General features: G+C 44.8%; 1 protein-coding gene across 20 annotated transcripts in view; it reads left to right on the top strand.

The window, feature by feature from the left end:
- KIF1B (kinesin family member 1B) overlaps positions 1-16,072 on the top strand; it is a 148,343-nt gene extending 132,271 nt beyond the window's left edge. For 17 of the 20 annotated variants that reach the window (XM_089901520.1, XM_089901491.1, XM_089901508.1 and 14 more), the window contains 11 exons: positions 1,837-1,951; positions 2,711-2,844; positions 4,305-4,366; positions 5,775-5,920; positions 6,107-6,346; positions 7,506-7,577; positions 8,603-8,724; positions 10,177-10,326; positions 10,681-10,873; positions 11,081-11,199; positions 11,761-16,072. In XM_089901520.1, coding sequence (XP_089757646.1) covers positions 1,837-1,951; positions 2,711-2,844; positions 4,305-4,366; positions 5,775-5,920; positions 6,107-6,346; positions 7,506-7,577; positions 8,603-8,724; positions 10,177-10,326; positions 10,681-10,873; positions 11,081-11,199; positions 11,761-11,803 — 1,396 coding nt within the window. In that variant the 3' untranslated portion in view covers positions 11,804-16,072. Of the gene's footprint in view, positions 1-1,836; positions 1,952-2,710; positions 2,845-4,304; positions 4,367-5,774; positions 5,921-6,106; positions 6,347-7,505; positions 7,578-8,602; positions 8,725-9,008; positions 9,292-10,176; positions 10,327-10,680; positions 10,874-11,080; positions 11,200-11,760 lie in introns of those variants that run through there. The other 3 variants (XM_089901473.1, XM_089901532.1, XM_089901547.1) reach the window with 3 other exon arrangements.
- The last annotated feature ends 9,448 nt before the right edge of the window (positions 16,073-25,520 follow it).

Raw genomic sequence — 25,520 nt, 5'->3', positions numbered from 1 at the left:
AGGCAGGCCCCATTCCAGGCACCTCGGCAGACCCCGGGACACAGTAGAAGAGCAGTCTCAGGGACAGGGCCCTCAAGTGGCTTCTGCTGAAGTAATGGATTTCACCACCCAATATTAGAATTTGTCTTAAACCAAATTACAGTTTAGATGTGATCGAAACAGAGCTTTGTGGATGCATAAAGGGTTCTCTGCTGAGCCCAGTGAGCCCAGGAGCTGGGGAAGGGCTTCTGTCAGCCTTTGTTGTGGTTGCTGTTTGGTTCTCTTGGTTGCTTTGTCCATCTTTGTCCTGTTAGTTGTCTCTGTAGTCCTTTGGTGTATTTGTAGAGAATTTACTTGACCCATACACACTGCCTCAAAAGCTAGATGTTTGAGAGAGTATCACGTACAGCCGAAGGCCCTTGGACAACACGGGTTTGAACTGCGCGGGTCCGCTTGCGTGTGGATTGTTTTCGGTAGTAAGTACCACAATACTACGTGATCCGCAGTTGGCTGAATCAGTGGAGGCAAAACCTCGGGTACCGAGGGCCGACTGTAAGTTATACACAGATTTTTAACTGCATGGAGGGTCAGCCCCCTAACTTACCCTGTTGTTCAGGGGTCAACTGTACTTCAAGAAGACTTAGATCTAGAAGTAGCTACAAGATGAAATAATCAGGCTTCAGACACTGGCACTCAGAGGATGAGGTGTGGTTACGGAGTTCATTTAAGTATTGTTTTCTCTGTTTATTTCTGGAGAAAGAAGCATGGAGATGTGTTTAAAGAGAAGGTATGCCAGCTATTTGTCATGGGACACCTAGAAAAGACAGCTGCAGTGAGGTTACCATTTGGGAAGGAGTGAGGAGGAACGTACTGGGCAGGGGAGAAGGTGTGCAGAACTCTAGATGAAATGGGTGGGGTGTATTACACGTGCAGAGAGCTAGTGGTGATGGGAAGCTCACTCTGAAGGGGTGGACGAAGTGTCTTCCCCAACAGTCCTAACGGGGGTCTGAGGGAGGGACACGGGGGGTCGAGTTGGGAGTTGATCTGTGACACTGCTGTTGAACTCAGGACAGTGCTTCAGGTGAGACTTGCTGAACTGGAAGGTTTAATGCCAAGTAGGGTCTATGGTGTTTTACTAGTAAGAGGGAAGAGAGATATTAAAGCAACTTTAAAAACCAGTTTATGGGTGTTTATTAAATAATCAAGCTTCTAGTTATTTGAATGTAAGATTCTTACGTGAATTTTTTGGAAAACTGATAAGTAGTAGTTGGCTAGCTCTGGTGTAAAAAATCATTCTCTTTTGCTGAAATGTCAGCTAAGAATAACCTCTTATTCTTCTATTTAAAACAAGTCTCTCTATACTGTTTCTTTCATGAACCCTCCCAGAAGTGTTTGTGACATTTCTGAGGCTCAGCAGAATGGGATCGAGATACAAAGACTGCAGCTTCCAAATGACTGAATCTTTGCTTCCGGCCCTCATCACTGACTGACAGAGGAGCTTACTTAGTCTTTCTTTCCTGTTTTAGTTTCTGTTGATACTCATTTCTCCTTTTCATCTTAATCCCTTCAATTGATCTCACGATTTTTATGTTTATAGGCAGAGGAGAAGCAGGCTTGTCAAAAAAACAAACAACAAAAAGCATAGCTTAAGTGTTCCTTGATGATGGGTGGGGGGCAAGAGCACGGGCGCCTGCCTTTCCCTCCTCGGAGGCACAGGTTCTGCTCTGTCGTTAGACTTTGGTAAGTTGGAAATGCTGGTCGGTGTGGGATTCTGCAGCATTACTGACAATGGCAGTGGCTGGACTAAGGTGACTTCAACTTCTTCTGGATGACTCCCTCTTGCCTTTTTGACTTTAGGACCTTCTATCGTTTCGAGGCCGTGTGGGATAGCTCCCTCCATAACTCCCTCCTTCTGAACCGAGTGACACCCTATGGGGAAAAGATCTACATGACCTTGTCGGCCTACCTGGAGGTGAGAAGACCCACAACTTGAGTTGCCATGAACAGCCAGCCCTGAACAGTGGGAAAGTTACAACAGGAAATGGGGAGGAAAGATTTGACTGATTTTGTCTTCCTTTCCCCCTGCACATCGTGAAGTTATTTTATTATACTTTGCTAACTGTTCTGGTTATATTAACTTCTGTTCCTGGTCTCTGGTTAATCAGAAAGTCACATAACTTTTATTACAGCTTTAGCAGCCCAATTCCCATTCTTCAAAGAATGTATGATTTTAAGAATACCACCTCTTGTCTTTGTAGTTGTGGGCAGAGCCTAGTAGTGGTTAACAGCGCAGACCCTGGAACTAGCCTATCTGAGTTCAAGTCCCTGTGCCGCCACTTACTGCCTTCATGTCCTTGGACAAGTGACTTCATCTCTCTGTGCCTCAATTTCCTTGTCTTTTAAACAGGGGTAATAATAATAGCATTTATCTCAGAAAGTTGTTGAGAGGTCACAGAAAAGGATTTAGAACAAACAGTGCTTGGCATATAACAAGTAATAAATATTAGCCGTTATTACAGAAAAAAAACTTTGAAAAAAATAAATGCATGTGCAAGCAACACCACCTGACCTTGCACGTATTATCTTCTGATTTGCTGTTGAAATCATCGGTAGAGCTGAAATCCTCCACCCCCCACATCTGGGAGCAGCTTTCCCAATACAGTAGTGCCCAGACTGTGGTCACAGATGCTCTGTCTGTGTTTAATCGGAGCCCACTCCTGTTTGCTTTCAGCTGGATCATTGTATCCAGCCAGCTGTCATCACCAAGGATGTGTGCATGGTCTTCTATTCCCGGGATGCCAAGATCTCGCCGCCACGCTCACTGCGCAGCCTCTTTGGCAGCGGCTATTCAAAGTCACCAGACTCGTAAGTTTTTGAGACAAGTTTAGCTTCTAGTTGTACCCTGTACAGAATCAGCAGTCTTCTAGCTGCTGTTTTCAGGGTTAGTTCACAACCTATAAACCGGAGTGCAGTGACTTGAATGTTGGCATTTAATAAAACATTGATAAATAGATGAGTTAATGAGGGAAGGAAGGAATGTTCCATTGTGAACACTTCTCAAAAAATTTTGTAGGGACTAAATGTTCTTTTTAAATGTCATTATTATTATTTCTAACAGCTTACCGTACCATTGGGATTTTATCCTTTTTAAGATTTATTCATGTTTAAGATACATGAATGTACATGAAGAATAACACAGTGACTACCTGTGCATCACTACCCGGCTTAAAAATTAAGTATCACTAAAACAGTCGAAGAGTCAGTCCCCTTCTTAACCACACCCCCCAGAAACTGATGTTTATCATTTCATTCTAGTCAGACCTTTCCCCCCTCATCTTTTCTTTCTTGTGGTAAGAAAAGGCAAAATTTTAATCTTCACATTTCTATTATAAATCTTCTAGTTTATCATTCAGTTTATTTTTTTATATGTGACTCCTAATTTCTTTTTTGTTTTTTTTACATCTTTATTGGAGTATAATAGCTTTACAATGGTGTGTTAGTTTCTGCTTTACAACATAATGAATCAGTTATATATATACATATGTTCCCATATCTCTTCCCTCTTGCGCCTCCCTCCCTCCCACCCTCCCTATCCCACCCCTCCAGGCGATCACAAAGCACCGAGCTGATCTCCCTGTGCTATGCGGCTGCTTCCCACTAGCTATCTACCTTACGTTTGGTAGCGTATATATGTCCATGCCTCTCTCTCGCTTTGTCACAGCTTACCCTTCCCCCTCCCCATATCCTCAAGCCCCTTCTCTAGTAGGTCTGTGTCTTTATTCCTGTCTTACCCCTAGGTTCTTCATGACATTTTTTTTTTCTTAAATTCCATATATATGTGTTAGCGTACGGTATTTGTCTCTCTCTTTCTGGCTTACTTCACTCTGTATGACAGACTCTAGGTCTATCCACCTCATTACAAATAGCTCAATTTCGTTTCTTTTTATGGCTGAGCAATATTCCATTGTATATATGTGCCACATCTTCTTTATCCATTCATCCGATGATGCACACTTAGGTTGTTTCCATCTCTGGGCTATTGTAAATAGAGTGGCAATGAACGTTTTGGTACCTGACTCTTTTTGAATTATGGTTTTCTCAGGGTATATGCCCAGTAGTGGGACTGCTGGGTCTATCATTCAGTTTTATTCTTAAGCTCAGAACAGGAAAAGAACAGTGACTGATAAGAAATGTCTGTAATTATATTTGAGGGTGGATTGCAGACCCAGTGGAGGAGACAGTGTTTTAAGCAGAGAGAATTGAGATTTTCCTGGTTTTGTGCTATATGAAATTAAGCAGTTGTTTATTTGTTTTAATTCAAATAGAAATCGAGTCACTGGAATTTACGAACTCAGTTTATGCAAGATGGCAGACACAGGTAGTCCAGGTAAGCTCTGTGGATCAGGAAAGTGATAGTTACCTTTGCATTTGACTGGAGTACATTATATCAAAAATCTACCCCACCCCTGTAGGATAGATATACATTTTTGAGAAGCCAGTTATATTTTACAAGCCACTTTGGTGGTGGTGGTGGTGGTGGGAGTTTCCTTTTTCTGAGTTGCAGCACTGTTTGGTTTATGACATGCAATACAGTTATAAAAGCTGTATGGGACAAATTGTTGCTGGGCTGTGGAATACTATAACAAATTCAAGCGTGTTACAGTGAATTTGGCTTGGAAACCTTCAGAACCATTTCCCTCTCAACCTTAACCCCAAAGATAACTTGACAGTATAACTTTACAGGTGCTGTCAACCTAGAATTTGAACTTCCTATGCTCTAGAAAGACAAATTATCAAGTTGAACTTGTTCTGTGTCCTTTTTAATGTCTCCTTGAACTGCTGTTGTTCCTCCAGTTTGGTGGCCTTCAACAGCACTCTATGTTTCCATGTTTGTAAACTGGAACGTGGACACAAGTCAGGGTTTTTAAAAGCAATTAATGTAAATTTGAGTCGGTTTAGAGAACATATGTGGAAAAGAGGCCAAGGCCCACAGGTAAGATTGAGATAAAAAAAGACGACTTTGAGTATGAATCCAAGTCCCAATAGCAGCTAATTATAGTGTCTAGATAGTTCCTTCAGAAATTTTTTAATTAACATAAATTCGTGTCTCTTGTATGTGAAACCAGCGTAATATTTTTAAAAATTATTGGGAAATAATGGAGGCTAAACCAGTCTGTCATCTACCATCTTAACTGAGCTACCAAATGTGAGGTAGCTCACATCTTTCCCACTTTTTCCCCATGAATGTATTTTTATATATTTAGAACGATAGCGTACAGGCTATTTAATCTCTGTATTTTCACTTAACATAATAACTAGCATTGGGGCTTCCCTGGTGGCACAGTGGTTGAGGGTCCGCCTGCCGATGCAGGGGATGCGGGTTTGCGCCCCGGTCTGGGAAGATCCCACATGCCGCGGAGCGGCTGGGCCCGTGAGCCATGGCCGCTGAGCCTGCGCGTCCGGAGCCTGTACTCTGCAACGGGAGAGGCCACAGCAGTGAGAGGCCCATGTACCGCAAAAAAACCCACAACAACAACAAAAAAAAAAACTAGCATTTTCTCAAGAGGCATTACTAGCTTCATAATTATTAAAGAATATAAAACTCAGTTTTTAAAAGAAGTTTAGAGAGTTGCTTTGGGGCAAAAGGGATAAATTTTTATTAATAATCAAAATCCCATGTATCTTGAGACTAAACTGTCTCAGTGTGCCACATAATGTGAATTATGAAGTCATTTTGAGCTAAAATTGGAATTGGATGTTTTTCTGGAAAAAAGAGTTGTTTCCTGTTATCTCAGGCATGCAGAGGAGGAGAAGGAAAATCTTGGATACATCAGTGGCATATGTGCGGGGAGAAGAGAACTTAGCAGGCTGGCGGCCTCGTGGAGACAGCCTCATCCTTGAGCACCAGTGGGACTTGGAGAAGCTGGAGCTCCTGCACGAGGTACGCCGGGGCACGGGGTGCACAGGTGAACTCTCGGGCAAGATTCCCGCAGCATCAGTCTTACACTCACCTCCTATCTGTGATCCTGGCTTTGCAGTTTTCGATCATGATGGAGGCATAATATTTTGCTTATTAAGATCTTGATGAGCTTTGTGTTTGCTGAGGCTGTAGTGTTGATCTTCTTAGGTGGAGAAAACCCGCCACTTCCTGCTGCTCCGTGAGAGACTTGGTGACAGCATCCCCAGATCCCTGAGCGACTCGTTGTCCCCCAGCCTCAGCAGTGGGACCCTCAGCACCTCCACCAGCATCTCCTCTCAGATCTCAACCACCACCTTTGAAAGTGCCATCACACCCAGTGAGAGCAGTGGCTACGACTCCACAGACATTGAAAGCCTGGTGGATCGAGAGAAAGAGCTGGCTACCAAGGTGTGGCTCCCTGCCTCTGCCGAGCATTTTCCCCCGTGAGGCTCTGTGAGCTGGTGTTTCTGTTTTTTTCACTTGCATTTTCATCTTTCTTTGAGGGCCTCTGTTCAAGGCCTGTGCTCACACTGTGAATATAGAAGTAAATGAGACTTAACTTCTACCCTTAATAAGTTGACACCAGGCGAGGGGGTGACAAGCTTACAATAGAGGTTTGGTCGAGAATGCTGTGGGAGCCGGAGGAGAGGCCTGCCCAGGAGGGCACTCGTGGACTGACCTTGGAAGGATGCGCAGGAGAGAGCCAGCGGCGTCCTGCACAATCAGTGTGAGGGAATCCGTGCAGGAGAGGGACAGGAGATGGAGTTGGAGAGATAGGGCAGGGCCAGATCACGAAGAGTCTATGTGCTGGACTAAAGCGTCCAGAATATCCCGGGAGTGACTTGGAAATGTTTCAAACAGCTATTTGTTTTAGAAAGATTTCTCTGGCAGCAGTAAAGAGGATGGACTTGTGGTGAAGAGACAGGCTAGAGGCAGAAAGAATTCTTTATTTCAGTAATCCAGATGAGAAACGGTAAAGTTTTTAACTATGGCGGGGGTGGGTGGGATGAAGAGGAATCACGGGAGAGACGTTTGGAAGGTAGAATCCGCATTCCTTGTTGCCTGGATAACAGCAGGAGAGGGCAGAGAGGTTGTTGAGGGTGACCACCAGGCATGTGGGTCTGGGCAACTGGCTGACAATGGAATATAGAAATAAGAGGGATTTTGTGTTCTTTTCAATAATCGAATGGTCGTCTAGTTGATTTGGGAATGTATGTCCATCCAGAAACCTCCATGCCTTTTAGTACCAGGGCAAATGGAGAATGAAAGGGATGCTGTCGCATTCTTAAACGCTTTAAACTATGGTGTTTACGGTAATTCACTTGTAGTCATGAGAATGGCTTTTTTTTTTTTTTTTTTTTTTGAGAATGGCTTTTTATCCACTCATTTTATCGTCTTTGTTAGGCATGTACCAGGCTTCTCTTGCTGTGTACTCAGTTAATTTCTAGAGCTATTTGAGCAGCACCTGAGCTCCACTGTGAGTCGTAGGCATGTTATTTTCCCTTCCTGCTTTAATCCCGGGCTTTGTTTAACCATTGAAACTTACTCTTCCCTCTCTCTTCCCTAGTGCCTGCAACTTCTCACCCACACTTTCAACCGAGAATTCAGCCAGGTGCACGGCAGCATCAGTGGCTGCAAGGTGAGCAGCTCTCATTTCCTGTCCTCTGGCTTTGCTGCTTTTAGGTGGCTTGAGATGGGCAGAGCATTACATGTGAGGATGTATGACATATCTGCTCTTCCGTTTATTTAATTTTTCAGTCAGAACACTGACTTCTGAAGATAAAAGTATTCTTCTGTGTCTCTTAGAGTAATTGTGAGAATTACTCTCATAATTTGGGCTTTTCCCTGAATCCCTTGGAGGAGGGTATTCTGCAGGGGGTGATATATTATTATATGGCAAGGCACAAGAAGTCCTGAGGCTCTTGGTGGCATGAAGTTTTGTTGCCTTCAACAAAGAGTGAGGTGAACACGTGGAAGAATTTCTGCATCATTCACTCTGTTCTGGTCATCTTCACCTTTTTTGCTATTCCCTAGACACTCCAAGCTTTCCACCTTGAGGTTGTGTACCTCAAGGTGGCTGTGAATTTTCCCAGTATAACCTTCCAGATAGTCCCACGATTCAGTTCTTTATTTCATTTTTCTGCTCAGATGTTGCCTCCTTGGAGCGGATTTCCTTAACCACCCTATGTAAGGCCAGCAGCTCTCTGAAACCTTTTAACCTGCTTCTCTGCTTTACTTTTTGCTGTAGCACTGATCCCTGCCTGACACTTCTTAAAGTGTTTGTTGATTGGTTTATTATCTGCCTTCTCCACTTAAAGTGTAAGCTCCAGGAGGGCAGGGCCTCTGCCATATTCTTAGAACAGTGCCTGTTGTTCTTAGTTCTCAGCACATATAGATAGGGTCATTTAGTTAATGCAGGAAGCTGTAGCAATATAAAATATAAACATATTTTATAAATATAAAAAGCTAGCCTTGCCTCTTTTATAAATGTCTTGATTCCTATTCTGACACTTTGGCCATAAAATATTCATAAGGATTGTTTTCTTGAATGACCTGAAACAGAAGAGGATTTATGAACATGAGGTCACTGGCTGTCAAAGCTTCTTACTGCAGAGGTGGTTTTGTTCATCTGAATCTCACTTGCTGTGTTCTGTTTTCTTCCAGTTGTCTGATATCTCTCCAGTCGGACGGGATCCCTCTGTGTCCAGTTTTAGCAGTGCTACCCTCACTCCCTCCTCCACCTGCCCCTCTTTGATAGATGCTAGGGGCAACTCTTTGGATCAGAAGTAAGTACCCAGATTTCACTGACAAAAGCTAATGTAAGAACCAAGGGAAATGCCAACCTTCCGCTAGCTCAGTGGTTCTCAACCGAGGGCAGCACCGTCCCCCTAGGCAGCCTTGGGAAACATGTGGGAGCCTTTTCTGGATGTCACAGTGACTGGGAAGATGCTGCTGACGTCTCTTAACGTCATACGTTTTACTAACTTTCTGCATCAAGTCACTGACTCCTCTTCTTCGTCCCCTTTTGCGTGATTTGTTCTTGTATTCACACCCCTGATTGTCTCCCCAGTCAGATCAGACACAGGAAGCCCCATCCTGGGAAAAATACTTTGAAACTACTTTGGAAAAAATATTTTAATGACACAAGAAAGCATATAGGTAAGAAGAATAGAGATGAAGTCCATGAATGATTCCATGAATTCATCATTAGAATCACTGCTGTGCAGTGCGCCATCAGTCTCCTTTGCCCTGTCTCCATTCATTATGCTCACCTGTCACAACCCACCTGGTTATCATCCAGCTGTCTACCTTCCTGTATCAACACTGAGGCAGTGGGCTGGAGAAAATAACACAACCAGGTAATTTAATTGAATCTGGGATGCCATCAACTCTAAGACATTATTTTTATATGCCACTAAAAGAAAAAGCAATGCCAACTAAAATGTGACATGCCATCAATTACAAGATGCATCCCAATTCGAGAAATGGTAAAGTTTGAGAAAAATGGGCTTTTTGGAATTGGTGAAATGCAATTAATTAGACTAAGCTGCTCTACAAAGATAACAATACAGAGCGTGGGGGATTATCTCTCTCACATCGGTTCAGAGCTGGTCCTGGTTGGTGGAGCAGCTCTGCTCCAGACAGCCGTTCAGGGGCCCGGGTTCTTCCCATGTGTTTGCTCGCTCTGCCAGCCCCTCAGGCAGTGGTCCTCAGACTTCAGTGGCATCAGCATCACCTAGGAGGCTTGTTAAAGCCCAGGTGGCTGAACCCCATTCAGAGTTTCTAATTCTGTATGTCTGAGTTGGAGCCTGAGAATTTGAATTTCCAACAAGTTTTCAGATGAAGTTGATGCTGCTGATCAGGGACCTCACTTTGAGAACCACTGCCCTAGGTGGTGCCCTAGGTATGGCCTTGAGACTAAATAGAAACATATAAAGGAATGGAGTTCATATTCAGTACCCTTCTGTTGAGAGGGCGTCAGGGTAGGAAGAGAGACTGAGTGACTTGGTGGTCATCAGTGATGAGTTTCCTTTGTAACTGCCGAAGGATGACACCAGGTGAATTTGGGATTACGTTTCAGACACCAGCTTTGTCTTCTTAGCCAAGCTCTCTGGAACTGATGTTTGCAAGGTTCCTGGTGTTCGGGGATAGGCATTGTTCCTCCTGGTGAGACGGCTGTGTATTGACCTTACTGAAGCACCTGTTACCCCTTTCTTCCTAACCTCTCTCTTTTCAAGGACCCCAGAAGCCAATTCCCGGGCCTCTAGTCCCTGCCCAGAATTTGAACAGTTTCAGATAGTCCCAACTGTGGAAACGCCCTATTTGGCCCGAGCAGGAAAAAATGAATTTCTCAATCTTGTTCCAGATATTGAAGAAATTAGACCAGGGTGAGTACTATATTGAACAGGGATGCCAGGTATTAAAAGACAAATTAGCAGGAATTTACTTTCAGCTCTTCTACATGAGGTCTGCATTACAGTCTAATGCAAATGGAATCAGGGTGAAAGAGTGCTGGTTGGGTTTCCACTCCCGGTGTATCACCGCCACCCGGCACAGCATGTGGTGGTGGTGCTTTGTGCTCTTCCGCTGCATTTCTTCAGCAGATAAGATTCTAGACCAAGTAGATCATTTGCCTGTTTCTTTCAGCCTAGGGACTTGGCCTAGGTCTGTTTTGATGGCCCTCGCCTCATGATCACTTTATTTTTGTGAGAAACTAACCTCTCTTGTACTGCCCTTTTCAGCTCAGTGGTCTCTAAGAAAGGATATCTGCATTTCAAGGAGCCACTTTCCAGCAACTGGGCTAAACATTTTGTCGTGGTCCGTCGCCCCTATGTCTTCATCTATAACAGTGACAAAGACCCGGTGGAGCGTGGCATCATTAACTTGTCCACAGCGCAGGTGGAATACAGCGAGGACCAGCAGGCCATGGTGAAGGTCAGTCCTGCCCTCTCTTGCTTTTCATTGCCACGCAGAGCCTTCCCTGTTGAGTTCTGAACTCCATCGTGTGGTGTGGAATCTCTCTTTTGTATTTGGTGTCTCTGAACCTTCAGTGTGAAGGGCCGTGTGCCCGCTGAATATGGCTGGCGGTCCCCATTGTTCAGTATCCATAGTAACTTTCTCATCTTCCTGTGTCTCTTTCAGACACCGAACACCTTTGCTGTATGCACAAAGCACCGTGGGGTCCTTTTGCAGGCTCTCAATGACAAAGACATGAACGACTGGTTATATGCCTTTAACCCACTCCTTGCTGGCACAATACGGTAAGAAGTTGTTCCTGTGTTTGCTTCCTCTCCTTGGTTTTTGGTTCCAGGGATGTCAACATAAACAGAAAAGGAAGTCTTGTTGCAAACAAGTTTAAAATAGAGGAAGGACAGGAGTGTAAGTGTGGTTGTAAGGTGGCGATGAGGCCTCAGCTTCTCATAAGGTGGCATCTGGTGTCCCGAATGGCTAAGGAGACTCTGGCCACATTTGTACCCAGTTAGTCTCCTGCTTTGACTTTTTATTCTTAAGGGGTCTACAGCTGGGGTCTGTGGGACCGAGTAAAGGGAAGATTGTGAGAACCTTAACGGTCTCCCAATATTCGGCCATATGATCCAGCCTCAGATCCTGTGAGGGGCTTGTGTCCCAGGGTCCCCAGAGTGAGGAGGACCACTGGCCGGCCTCTTTGTTCAGGGGCTTAGAGACCCGGGCCTGCGGTGCAGGATGGGAGGACATGCAAGGAGGGGAGCACAGAGGAGGAATACCTGCGAGGGCAAGAGCCCCAGATCCAGTTTTCCAGTCCTGCCGTCTGTCTGATCCTCTGATCCCTTTTCTGCCCACAGGTCAAAACTCTCCCGCAGATGCCCAAGCCAACCGAAGTACTAGGTGACTGCCGAGCGCCCTCACTCGCCTTCCGAGAGATAAAGAAAGTGTTAACCTCTCATTCCTCTTTGTGATTCTTGATGGTTATTCTTGTGTGTGATCCTGTGGCTTAAGTGCTCGTCCCTTCTCGTCCAGCACTTTTTCTGTCGCTCCTGGCCCCCGTCCCCATTGCTCTGTACTCTTTTCTTTTTTCCTGTGCTGAGAATCTTGTTAGAAGCATGTGGCCTAACAAAAGGGGGGGAAAAACGAACAAAAAAACAAAAACCCAGAGGGGATCCAGTGAATCTCCCAATTATTTTTTGGTGTATTTTGGCTTCCTTTTGTGTGATAGGTCCCCATATGACCACCTCTGATGTCTGTACTTCTGTCTTTGGATATCTCTGTCTGTTGTTCAAGACAACATAATACTTTTTTCTTTTCATTGTGATATAATTTTAATTTTTCTTGGGTGGCTTAGAGACAAAAGGAAGAGACATCTGGTCTTTTTTAGAACCTGAGAGGAAAAAACTTAACCTTTTCCCCTTCTGTCTCTTTTTGCCATGACTAATCCTTACATTTTCCATTCAGGGAAAGGGTTGTAGTGAGCTTAGAAATGGGACAGGTATATTCTCTGAAATTAGGGCTTATTTAGAACATAGTTATGTAATTTTCATTTAGTGGAAGAGACTTTTCAGCAGGTTTGGGACAGTGGCTACTGTTGACCTTTTAAGAAGGAAAGAGCCAAGGCTATCGCTGATGGATTTCAAAGGACCGTGGGACTTGGGCCGTGACAGTGGGGGTCAGTGGGATGCTTGTAGTTCCTCACAGCAGGGCTCCTGTGAGCTGTTTGTCTCCACTGGGAGGGACCCTCTTCTCTCAGAGTCTCAGTTCTGTTCTTGGAGTTAGTAATGACAGTGGTACAGTTTGGAATTAGTGCCATGATGTCATATACAAATATCCCGCAAGGAGGGAGTGTTTCACTATCTGGTGATGAACTTGATGGTCTTTGTCATCATTATGATTATGATTATGCCAGGTAGTGACCTTGTGATTGTTGTAGCTCCCTTTGATCAAAGAAATCTAACTCTTAAGTGTAAACTTGGATGTCTCCCTCTGAATCCAGAGGTCATTTTCAGTGATCCTTGTCAAATTGAAAACACTTTCAATGATGCTTGTCTCCCTATGCTCATAGATAAGTGAACATGGCAGGCTTTGCTTTCTGGACCCCAGAATTATAACGGACTTCCTGCCACCACTAAGAGCAAAAGGACACCTGGGGGCAGAGAAGAGGGTCCACCTGAACCCTGGCCCCAGGCCTGGTCATTTGTCTCCTCCTTGGTTATCTCCGTCGTGCGTGGAAATACTGCCAGAGGAGGAAGGAGGAGCTCACTGCTGGTAGCCTCCTTCTGTGACAGAACAGGATCGCCTGCTTCCAGAGGCCATTGTGGAAGATGCTCTTTCTCTTTCAGCTGCAGTAAGTGTCACAGGAATGACATGGGAGAGAAGGCCTCCAGTTACTTCAGTTGCTTTGCCAGTTGACTTGGGCTGTTCTGTACCATCCTTTACTGCCCTCGCTCACACCTCTGTTTGACCATCCATCCTTCAGGTGTTCAGGAAGGTATCTGCTTGCTGCCACTTGGTGGAGATCCTCCGCCGGGGGTCCTCCGCCTCGAGGGTGCTGACTCTTAGGTAGCAAAGGGGAAGGGTCCGTGCGCTCAGCAGGATGGGTGCTGGGCAGGCTCACCAGCACCCAGACCCTTGCCTCTGCCTTCCTGGAGGGGCTCATCTCCTGGCTTCGTTCATCATAATTGCTTTGCAAAGAGGAGGAAAAGGGAGTCACGGAGAGCTTAACAAAAGAAAGACTAGAAATCAAAGGCTATGACCTTACCTGAAAAATGATCAAGAAAAATTCTATGGTAGATTTTTTAACTTTCTTCCTCTCCTTAAAACATAGGTCACTAACTCTAATGTTACTTGTTTTCTAAATGGTGCTTCAGACTTTAAAGTAGTTAGAGGTTTCTTGTCTAATGGACACAATGTGCCCTTCCAGTGTCCACTCAAATCCAGGGTCTGCCCGTGCTTAGAGACAGCTTCCTGGGCTGAAATTAAATCTAGTTTCAGGGAAACGAAGATGAGATTTGAAGGTTACTTTTCGAATTAAATCATGGCTGCTGCTGCTGTTACAGAGTCTGATAGGAGGGCCCGTGTCTGTGGCAAAAGGAGGCCGGGGAGAGCCGAGGGAGATAGAATCAAGTGATACAGTAAGATGTTTTTTATTCTAACTTAAACAAAACTGGCTTGGAAAGCCTTTGCTTTGGAGCGTCAGATACTAGAAGAGGCCGAGGTGAGAAGGCCTTGTGAGGCAGTGGGGGCCTTGGCTGCAGGTCCCCGGCACACAGCCCGCACTGGCGCCCCTTCCTCAAGGGGTCTGTTTTCAGATTGGAGTTGGAGCAGCTTCAGGATTGATGGTCCCTTTCCAGGCAGGCCCGTCCCCACTTTGAAGCTCTGAGAGAGAGTTTATGGCAGGAATTATTTATGAGGCTTTCATGGAAGCCATAGTGTCAGGAAAGTTGAAAGAACTCAAACCTTTAAGGAAACCACCTTTTAAGGGTTGGTTGGTTTGCTTTTTTTTTTTTTTTTTTTTTCTTGAAGCACACCTTTAAACAAGCAAATAATAATTAAGCAAGAAAGAACACTTATACAAATTTAGGGGAAATGAGCGCTAGAGTAGCCATCTCCTCCCCTCCCTCCCCCATCCTCCTTTCTCCCGCCAGAGCAAAAGACGGCCTCACAGCTTCCACCAGACCAGTGCTCACAGCCTCCTGTCTCCGCGCCTGCCTGGGGGTCACTGAGCTCTCAGGCCGGGCTCTGCGGGGTCCGCCAGCCCACGCACACAGCCACGAGCGCAGGGAAGGGCTGCTTTTGGCAGCTGGGTGAGCACTTGGATTCCAGTACGTTTTGGTAATGTGAGGGAAGTCGAGGGAAATGATTTTTCCCAACTACGACTACTCAAATTGTGGGTGAGATTTTTCAGCTCTTGTAAGATGAAGGAATCAATGAAGCCATTGTGGAAGATCTTTTGGTACCTAAAGTAAAATGACTTCTCCTGGCACATATATCAAAGCAAAGACTTTGTTGTCTGCTGCTTGTTGTCTAATTTACAGGGATATTTAATTTTGTAAGGTATTTGTATATTTATACAGCTATAATTAATTGCACATTGATCTGGAAAAGCAAGGATGACCTAGCGTGTAGCACCTGCTGGTACTTGGCATTCCCTCGTCTGGGTTCCACTAGGGTTCTCCTGGACAGTATCAGGGCTTGTTCATTTCTTGTTTGACTTGGGTCCTTCATTTTACCTTTTGGTTCCCTTTTTAAAATGTGATTGTTAACCTGCTCTTTAAAAAGAAAGAGACTAATTTTGCTGCTGCTCTCAGAAGGTTTGCTGAATGTATTTAAATAGGACTCTAACTCGTGTGCACTGCAGCTGTCCACTGTGGCCAGTGATGATTCACCCAAGTGTGTGGCCAGACCATGACTGTGTAGCAGGAATGTATTGATTTGTGCTTCCTTAGTAAATGGAGATATCAGCTGAGAGATGATCTGCTGCTGTTGTGTTCCAAAAGGCCATTTATGAAACCTGTGTTCGAGCCCCATAAAATCTTAGGAAAGCCTCTAGTCATTTAAAGGAAGAAGTTAGAGTTGATACAAATTTCACATTAAAAATTCAGCCAAAACGGCTTGTGCTCAGACGGAATGTCCGAGTTGAGGTTGGTCTCTTGCCAAACCCTGGCCGTCGTGTGTTGTTTTCATGTCTTCAAGTTAATTTTTTTCATGCTGCGTATTCTGGCATCAGTTCACCTGAGGAATCCATCAGCCTTCTTGTGAGTCGTCTTAGACTTTGTGGCTCTGAAGTACTTGTCCGGTGAGACTTCAAGTCCCTTGTCACCATCCTCATGCACAAAACCCATGAAGCATAAGTGGCCTTTTTGAACCAAGACTTTGCAAACTGATCTCTCCCCAGGGAAGGAGTTGAGCACATTTAGCAACAATGTACATTATTAATTTCAGATTCTCATTTTCATGTTTTATTATGTAAATATTATCTGATGTTCAGAGCCTGAGTATACAGAATGTAAATATAGTTCTTGTATTTGTACTAATTCTGGTTCTTTTGCTGTATAGCCTTAGATGTGCAATGCAGACATTATCTAACTGTGTATGGTAACCTTGCATCACGGAACTATTAGTGAACGAGGTAAAAATAATAAAGGTACAACCAGTGCATCAGAAGGCTTTTGATGTGCGTTTATTCCTACACCCTTTGAAAGGTATTTACACAAAGATTTTTCTTGATTTGCAAAGACATTACTCTTCTGGGACAGATGTCACCGTGCTATGACCTCCATGTTCCTTTCTGATAATGCAAAGCAGCAGTTATTCTATAACTAATGTGATGCTGTTTCTTAGAAATACTTTCCTCCCGGTTAGGGAAGTGGCTATTTTAGGTGGAAGATTTGCCTTTTTTTTCTCCCAAAGCCTCTGTTTATATACCTGCCAGTGATTCTGTAGTGTTGTTGTAGGGTGGGAGATGGAGGGTTGAAATTTTCACTGTGTCAATTTAACAAGTTCCTGTTGTGAGCAGAGAATGAGAAGGGACCACTGTCCTGGGTATTTGGGGGAGAAATGGAAGCAGGGAAGGGAAGCAGCATTCAGGCAGAAAGCAGCAGTTTGTTCAGGGCGTATCCGAGGGCCCAGCTGTCCCCGGCAAGCGCTGGGTCCTGATGATTCAGCAGCGAACAGAGCAGGCCCTATACCCGGGGCCCTCCCACTCCAATGAGGGAAGACACTCGTTATACAAATTTAAAATGTTACAGAGCAAAGAAAAGCTGAATAAAAGATTAGAAGGGATGGGAAGAAAGCGTCTTTTTAGATTGTGTGGTCAGGGAAGGCCTCTTTTGGGAGATGACATTTGAGTAGACTCCTGAATGAAAGAATGGGTAAGCCACGCAAATCCCTGGGCAAAGAGGTCTCCACGCGGAGTAAGTAGGTACCTGAGGCAGCAGTGTCCTCAGAAGATTCCAAAATAGCAAGGAACCAAGGGCGGATTTTGAGAAGATAAGTCCCATGATCTTACTAGTGTTTTAAAAGACCATTCAGATGGCTGGGTGGAGAGCAGCCTGTGTGTGTAGAGATGGGGGACCCGTGGAGGAAAGGGGGCCAAACAGGAAGTTGTTGCCACAGCGTCCCGGGGGGAGGATGGAGGCTCGGACTAGCAGCAGTAGATTCGGGGAGGAAGGGCCAGATTCAGGACACATTTTACTGTTAGAACTCAGAGTCCGCCGAGGGACCACATGTCGAGAAAGGAGGATGGTAACTCCCGGGACGTGTGTCTGAGCAAACAGGACGGCCTTGTGGTTCCCTAGGGTGAAGGAGGCTGGAGGTTCTAGAAGAGCTGAGGGGTGGTTCTGAATAGAGGACTAGGTTGTGGCCGTGTTCACCTGCATGTGTGGTCCATGAGGCAGTCGCTTTCAGGGGGAGAGGTGGGGGCTGGAGACACATTTGGGAACTGACCCATGAAGGTGACAATAAAGGCAAGAGGTGGGGAGATCCGGGGAGCGAGTAGCTGTGAGAACCAAGGGCTCTGTGGCCTGGAGCAGTAGGAAGAGAGGACGACAGCAGAGGGACCAGGAGAAGTGGCTGTGAGGAGAGCGTGGTATTTGGCAGTGAAGTTAAGGAAGTGTTTGAAGATGGAGGAAGTGATAGCCGTGTCAAGAGCAGCTGACGGGTTAAAATAAGAACTGAGCAGTGACCGCAGGTTTTGGCAACAGGGAGGTCTAGGAGGTTTGAGGGAGCCAGTGAATGCCATCACTTTCTCCCGGTTTCAGAGCCAACTAATAAACAAAAGAATAAGGCAGATAGAAGATCGAAATGTCACCTTCGTTACTGTTAAAGCTATGATTAGAGAATGTGGCTTATGTCTGTGGGTAAATGAATTCCGTAATACCAAGCCTCAGAACTAGAGGGCCGGGAGCAGTGCATCTTGAACTTTAATGTGCGTAAGTTTCCCCTGTGGGTCATACTAAGTACAGATTCTGGCTGAGGAGGCCTCGGGTGGGGCCTGAGACCCTGCATTTCTCATAAGCTTCCACGTGAACCAAGAGGTTCCCTGATGGCAGCCGAGGTCCCCAGAGAGAGGGAAGAAGTGGTCAGGCTGGCCATGCCAGGGGCTCCCACCAAACTCAGGCAGTTTCGTTTCTCTCCTGGCCCTCTATGAGGGGCTGGCGGAAGCAGGAATGTTCCAGTAACAGAGCTCACTTCACATGCGAGGAGACATCAGGAGTGCCTCTGCTCTGATGAGGTCGTCGGCGAGTAGAGCATCTTCACGAGTGGTGCGGAAGAAAGCATACCCAGAGTAGGTGCCAGGGAATGTGGGAGAAGAGGTTGAGTGAGTAATACGGGGGGTGGGGGGGTGGGCAAGGGGTCAGGGAGAGGTTTCTATTTTAAAGGAAGGCGATAGCCCAGCATGTGTGTCTGCTGATGGGGATGAATGCACTAGAAGGGAAAACCTGACGGTGGGACGAGACCAGAACAGAGAGTTTGCTGGTGTGATCCCCTGGAGGTGGCCGGCGGGCTTGGAGGGGCATGAGAGGGGAGTTCAGCCCCGGGTCCTGGGGGAGCAGTGCTGTTTATCTGCGGTACCAGGAGGCGACACCAAGTCGTAGGCAGCACCCAGGCAGAGAGCTAAGTGACAGGAGCCTTCGCGGGTCCTCCTGGTCATTGGTTTTTCCCTGAGACTCATTGGCCAACTCTAGGCCATGTCTTCCTGAACTGCACTGGACTTTTTGTTTGAACTGCATTAGTTCTTATAAAGCGGGTTGTCCCTTACATCTGGGCCTCATCCAGGGTCACATCGTCGCCATGGCTCTTGCAAAGCTGACAGTATAGAACATCAGGAGGTCCCGTGGAACAGTACATGTTTATTTAATGCATTACTTTTATATCTGATTTTTCTTGTCCAGTGGACAAGACTCCGCACTTCCACTGCAGGAGACGCGGATTCAATCACTGGTCGGGGAACTAAGATCGCGCATGTCGCGTGTGGCGTGGCCGAAAAAAAAGAGAAAAACTTCTGGTCTCTGCACAGTCTTAAATTTTTAGCTTTTCTGAGCACATCACACGCGGACACTCTGGCTTTAGAACATATGATCTCTGGGTTTTTTCAAAATCGCTCTTCCTACCCACTCTGCAAACAAGCCATTTGAGTTCAGTTGCAGGAATTATACAGGAAGTGAGTGTCAGAGCTGGGATTTTCAAATCTATCCCAACTAGTATGTTACTTACACACCCTCTTATGTAAGTCAAACAAAGGATTCAGCCTTGGGAGGTTTGCAGAGAAGGGTTGTTTTGTAGAATTCCTCCCCAGGCTTTGATTTGGGATTTGGGGAATTAGAGCAAGGCAAAAAAATTGTGAGGATGAATAGTAATGTGAGTTGACTTAAGCATTAAAAGCCAAGAATTTGAGGGTTTTCTAAAAACTAAAGGTCAGTATGAAGCTCTGGCCCCAGCCAGCCCTGGCTTTACCCCATTCATCTCTGGGGAGAGTTGCCTTTGTCCCAGCCCTGCTCTCCTTGAGCCAGTTTGCTGTAGCTTTCCAACCATGCTGGGAAGCAGTATATTTTGCTGGTTGTTAGCACTTTAACAAAGAAATGAGAAGGCCGTGGTTGTTAGCACTTTAACAAAGAAATGAGAAGGCCGTGTAGCATGTACCATTAGTAATAGAAGAAAGAATTATTGGCTGTTTGATTAGATATTTAAACATGTTTGCCTAAAATGATGCTTTGCAGTGGTAACTTGGGTGTGTCCAGATGTTTAGTCACATTGACTCAGCATAATTTCTCCTTTGCCAAATCTCAGACTAGAGCAATCAATTTGTTCCTGCAGCAAAATCTGATGGTAGGTTTTCTTTGTAACCAAGCCTAACAGAAAAAGGAAGTAGTTGCAGAAAAGTTGAAAGTTATGAGAGGTACAAAGTCTATCTTGAAGAAAGCAATTGTGTAAAGTTCTACCTGTAAAGTTATTACAAGTGCTGCTTGGTCTCCCAAACTAGTGATTGAAAGTTCATTTCAATTTACCTTTCCACTTAAAGCCAACTAAATGTCTCTAACATACAGATATACCCAATTTCTCTGTGAAAATATGTCTCTGTGAGTTTGCATAATTATGGCCTGCTAATCTGATGAGGAAAGAGTGCTGGGCTCGGCCCTAGTCGACTTGGGTTAAAGTTCAGTTCTGCCACTAATTAGCTGAGAAAGTCAACTTCCCTGAGCTGAGTTTCTTGTTTCAAATTAGATAATATTAATAATGGTATCTTAAATCGTACAGTACTTGAAATTCCCAAGGAACTTGCATAGGCATTAGCTTATTTTGATACGGGGAAGGAAGCAGGACGCACGGGAGGCGGTGCCCTGCAGTCAAGGAGCCTGCAGACTGTTAGCCCCTGGAGGATGGCAGGCGTCTGGGGAGGCGCTGCTCTGTTTGCCCTCTTTGAAGCTACTCTGCATTTTCTGATTCTGAGTCTCTCTCATTTGCTACAAGGCTGAAGTACGAAATCCAGTCTCTGAAAGAGAATGAAGATCTCTGGAATGATAAATGCATGATTAAATATAAGACACTTTATATTTTTTCTCTTAAAAAAAATTTAAGATTGTTTGAACTAGTAATTATAACATATATTATTGGGCTTACAATATACAGATAAAAAAAATACATGACAGTAATAGCAAAAAGGGACAGTGAGAAAATGGAGCTATATTGTAGTAAAGTTTCTATATTTACCAGAAATGTTCAATATTAAGCTGAAGTACATTGTAATACATTAAAGATGCATATTGTAATCCCTAGACAACCACTAAGAAAATAACTCAAGATTTAGTTAAAAAATCAACCTAGGGATTAAGGTAGTACACACATATACAAATTAACACAACAGAGCAGTAAGAAGAGAACAAAGGAACAAGGAAGACGTGAGACATAGAAAACATTGCAAAATGGCACCCATATATCCAACCATATCGACAGTATACGTTACACGTGAAATAGACTAAACACCCCAATCAAAATGCCACTACCATTGGCAAAGAAAATAAAAAGCATTCAGATTGGAAAGGAAGAAGTGAAATTGTGTTTACTCACAGATGACATGATTGCAGGTAACAAAGTCTCCAAACAGAAGATCAACATACATATATTAGATGTTTCTGTATACCAATAATGAACAATCTGAAAATGAAATTAGGAAGGTTCTATCCACAGTAAGACAAAGGTTGCTTTGGAATACATCTAATGAAAGAAGTGCAAAGCCTATAAGCTCAGACTACAAAACGTTGCTGAAGCGAAGATCTAAATCAGTGGAGATGGCAGTTCTCCCCAAAATCTATAGATTCAGCACCCTCCCTGTGAAACCCTAGGGGCATTTTGTGTAGAAATTAACAAACGGACTCTAAAATGTATATGGAAATGGCAAAGGACCTAGAATTAAGAATTAAGGTCATAAAAAACAAGAAAAGACAATAAATTGTCCTAGATCAGAGGAAACTAAAGAGACATGATGACATAATGTTCTGGATGGAAGCAGAACAGGAGAAGTACATTAGTGGAAAAGTGGTACTTGTAATAATAAGTCTGGAGTTTAGTTAATAGCGTTAACACCAATGTTGGTTTCTTGGTTATGACAAATATACCATGGTAGTGTCAAGCTGCTAACAATAGGGGAAACTAGGTGAGGGCTATATAAGGGAACTTTCTGAACTGAGCAACTTTTCTATAAATATAAGTCTATTCTAAGAGGTCTCACCAAAGACGATACATGAGTAGCTAGTAAGCACTTGAAAATGTGTTCAACCTTGTTAGGGAAATGCAAATTAAAACCACGATGAGATACTACTTCACACCCACTAGGATGGCTGTAATCACAAAGATAGTATCAAGCGTTGGCGAGGATGTGGAGAAACTAGAACCCTTGTACACTGCTTGTGGGAAAGGGTATAGCCACTTCAAAAATAGATTAGCAGTTCTTACAAAGTTAAACATACACTTAGCATATAACCCAGCAATTTCACTCTCAAGTATCTACCCAAGAGAAATGAAAACATATGCCCACACAATGATTTGTGCATAAATGTTCAAAACAATTAATTATATTTTAATGCCCAACCTAGAACAATCCAAATAGCCAACAGATAAAAGGATAAACAAAATTATGCACAATGAAATATGATTCAGCAATAGAAAGGAATGTACTACTCATAAATACAATGATATGCATAAGCCTCAAAAACATTATGCTAAGTGAAAGAAACCAGACACAAAAATTACATATTATTCCATTTATATCTAGGAATAAGCAAAACTGTGCAGACATTAAATAGATTACAGGTTTCTAGGGCTGCGGTGGGAGCAGAGATTGACTACAAACAGGCACTTTTGGCGTGTTGGAAACTTTTGGGGTGATGCAATCCTAAAAAGGATTGTGGGGCTTCCCTGGTGGCGCAGTGGTTGAGAGTCCGCCTGCCGATGCAGGGGACGCGGGTTCGTGTCCTGGTCCGGGAGGATCCCACATGCCGTGGAGCGGCTGGGCCTGTGAGCCGTGGCCGCTGGGCCTGCGCGTCCGGAGCCTGTGCTCCGCGGCGGGAGAGGCCACAGCAGTGAGAGGCCCGCGTACCGCAAAAAAAAAAAAAATGATTGTGGTGATGGTTACACAGCAGTATAAATTAACTAAAAATCACCCAACTGTACACTTTTATAATGTATGAAATCATTGGCATATAAATTATACTTCAATAAATCTTTTTTCTTTAAGTCCAGTACTATGAAGAAATAATACCATTTTAAACTAGCATACCAACATAATTTATCATTCAAGCCAGAACAATTTTGAGAGTGAAAAGGATTGCTATTAAAACTATGCAAGAAGACAGGTGTGAACAAGGACCGTCCCAGACCAACTGGCTTGAATGGTGCCCCTTTTACAAAACTGTCATTGGACAGCAACAGTTAGTGGCCATCTGTTATGTGCAGAGCATCGGAAGGTGATAGAAATACACTTAGGAAGGAGATAGACATGGTCCCTGTCCTTTCGGATTGATGGCACAGTGAGGGAGATAGAAACGAAGGCAGCGACAAGCCCACTGCTGTGGGCACGTCGGGGGAGGCGTCCAAGTCATCCTGGGAAAAGAGAGGAAACTGTGAGCCAGGACTGCAAGGCAGTGGGAGGTAACAAGGACAACAGCAGGCAAAACAGTGACCCAGGCCCTGTTGTGGAACCAGAAAGTAATTCAGTGTCTGTAACATAGCCTAAGGGAAGAGGACAGAGGTGAGTCCTTGTCTCACACTGTTGTGTATTGTGAAAAAAGGGACTGTGAAAGTAAAGTAAAATGTATCATCTGGGCTGGAGATCTAGCAGAGAAAGGGCTGTTTCACCACTCTGGTCAAGTTGGTCACATCGGTCAGCCCTGTGGACCAAGCTCAGACTGAGCGCATGTTCCCAGACACTGTTTTGGGATCCTCTGGGGAGAAAAAAGCACTCTTAATAGGATGTGCTGGTGCCCTAAAGGGGTGTAGAACAGAGGTCATGACTATGGGGAAGAGGAGAAGACGCCTGGGATGATGTGTTTGGATCAGGAAGATAGATACTGTGAAATGCATGCACGTGTTGTCAAGTGGGAATTTTTCCAACAGCAAACAATTCAAGTAACGGACCATTTTTGCACCAGCTGAGCTTGATCTATGGGAACTACTCAGGAGCATGGCAAGAAGCTGCAAATGTGTTCTTCTACCTCTCTCTCCCCAGAAGCTTTCACAAGGAAGCTGGGAGAAATTTTTTGTCAGTCCTATTTTCCACTATGGTTTATGTCTCTCCTTTCTGAGTCCCTTTCATAAAAAAAGGTAGAAACTAATGTATGAGTACTAAGTACTAGACACAAGTCCCACTGGCTTCATTTAACCCTAGAGCTACCCTGTGAGATCTTTGTCATTCTTGTTTCACACATGAGGAAACTCTGAGATTCGATAACTTGCCCCAATTGCACAGTTAGAAAGAAATGGAACTGGAGCCCGCTAAGGCCAGCGTTGACACCAAAACCCATTGCTTTTCCCTCTCCAGCAAGCAGCTTCCAAGAAAAACACTCCAGATCATTTGAGAAGCCATCTGATGTGATTTCTGGGACAACGTACTATCCGGCCAGTGAGGCTGTCTCCCAATCCCAGGTTTTATTGAGAGGGACTTGGAGAGCATCCAATCCATCCCACAAGGTAGTTCTAGTGTCTGTCACTATGTGACTCAGCAGGTCGCGGCTCTCTGAGCCCCAATTTCCTCATCCCTAAAATATGAGTTGGGCTAGATCAGTGGCTCTCAAACCTGGTTGATGTCAGGACCCCTTTACACGCTTAAAAATTATTGAGGACCCAGCTTTTTTTTATGTGAGTTATGTCTATGATTATTTACCATTTTAAAAGTTAAAACAGAAACTTTGGAATAACAGTTTCCCAAAACAAAAGGAAATGCAGCGAGATGGGTGGAATTGTTTGACAATTTTGTAAATCTCTCTAATGTCCTACAGCTTAAGACAGCTGGATTCTCTTATCTGCTACATTTGATCTGTTCCGTATCACATGTGATGTAGTCTCTGGAAAACTCCACTGTACTCTTGTGAGAGAAGGAGAATGAAGAAGGCAAATAATGTCTTACTGGTACCATGGAAATAGCTTTGTCTCCACTTCCCCTGCAGGGGCTTCCAGAGGTCCTGACCACCCCCTTTTCTTAAAAAAAAAAAATTTATTTATTTTTGGCTGCGTTGGGTCTTCGTTGCTGTGTGCGGGTTTTCTCTAGTTGCAGTGAGGGTGGGTTATTCTTCGTTGCAGTGTGCGGGCTTCTCACTGCAATGGCTTCTGTTGTTGCGGAGCACAGGCTCTAGGTGCGCAGGCTCAGTAGTTGTGGCATGCGGGCTCGGTAGTTGTGGCTCACAGGCTCTAGAGCGCAGGCTCAGTAGTTGTGGCACACGGGTTTAGTTGCTCTGCATCATGTGGGATTTTCCAGGACCAGGGCTCAAACCCGTGTCCCCTGCATTGGCAGGTGGATTCTTAACCACTGTGCCAGCAGGGAAGCCCCCTGACCACCCTTTAAGAATTGTTTCCTCCAGCACTCAGAATCACCTGGGGGGGGGGGTCCTGATAAAATGCACATCTGGCCTATCCCAGACCTGTGGTATCAGAATTCACATTTAATAAGCCTCCTTGCACACTGGAGTTTGGGGACACCAGGGTGGGAGAGCTCCAAGATTCCTGCCAGCCTGGTTCATCCAAAGCTACCGAGTGCCCTGTTTTGGTAGAGTTGGGATTAAGGCCCAGGTCTCAGTGCAGGGCTCGCGGTGGCAGTCAGCTCCTGCTCTCTGGCTTGCCTGGCTTATCAGTTCACATCTCCCTACTCACTTTCCCATTCAGGGAAGTGCTGAGGGCAGCTGGGCACCTCGCTTACAGCTTTAAAATAAATATTAGGCTTGCTTACAGCTATACATTTCTGCATGCAGCAGATGCAAGAGAAGTGAAGGACGGAACCCATGGGGAAGGGACCTCCCTTGCCCACAGGAGGAAGTTCTGTGCTAAGCTTGCCCCCCACCCCTCCGCCCCAGGTATCTGTGCAGTGAGTCATCCACAGCTCATGAGTGTCGGGCCAGGCAATGGG

The sequence above is a fragment of the Delphinapterus leucas genome, chromosome 1 (assembly GCF_059928025.1).
Source record: "Delphinapterus leucas isolate spDelLeu-1000000601 "Yukka" chromosome 1, BTC_Dleu_Yukka2, whole genome shotgun sequence".
NCBI lineage: Eukaryota > Metazoa > Chordata > Mammalia > Artiodactyla > Monodontidae > Delphinapterus > Delphinapterus leucas.
Note: the sequence above shows the minus strand (reverse complement) of the source record. Positions and strands in the feature narration are given on the sequence as shown.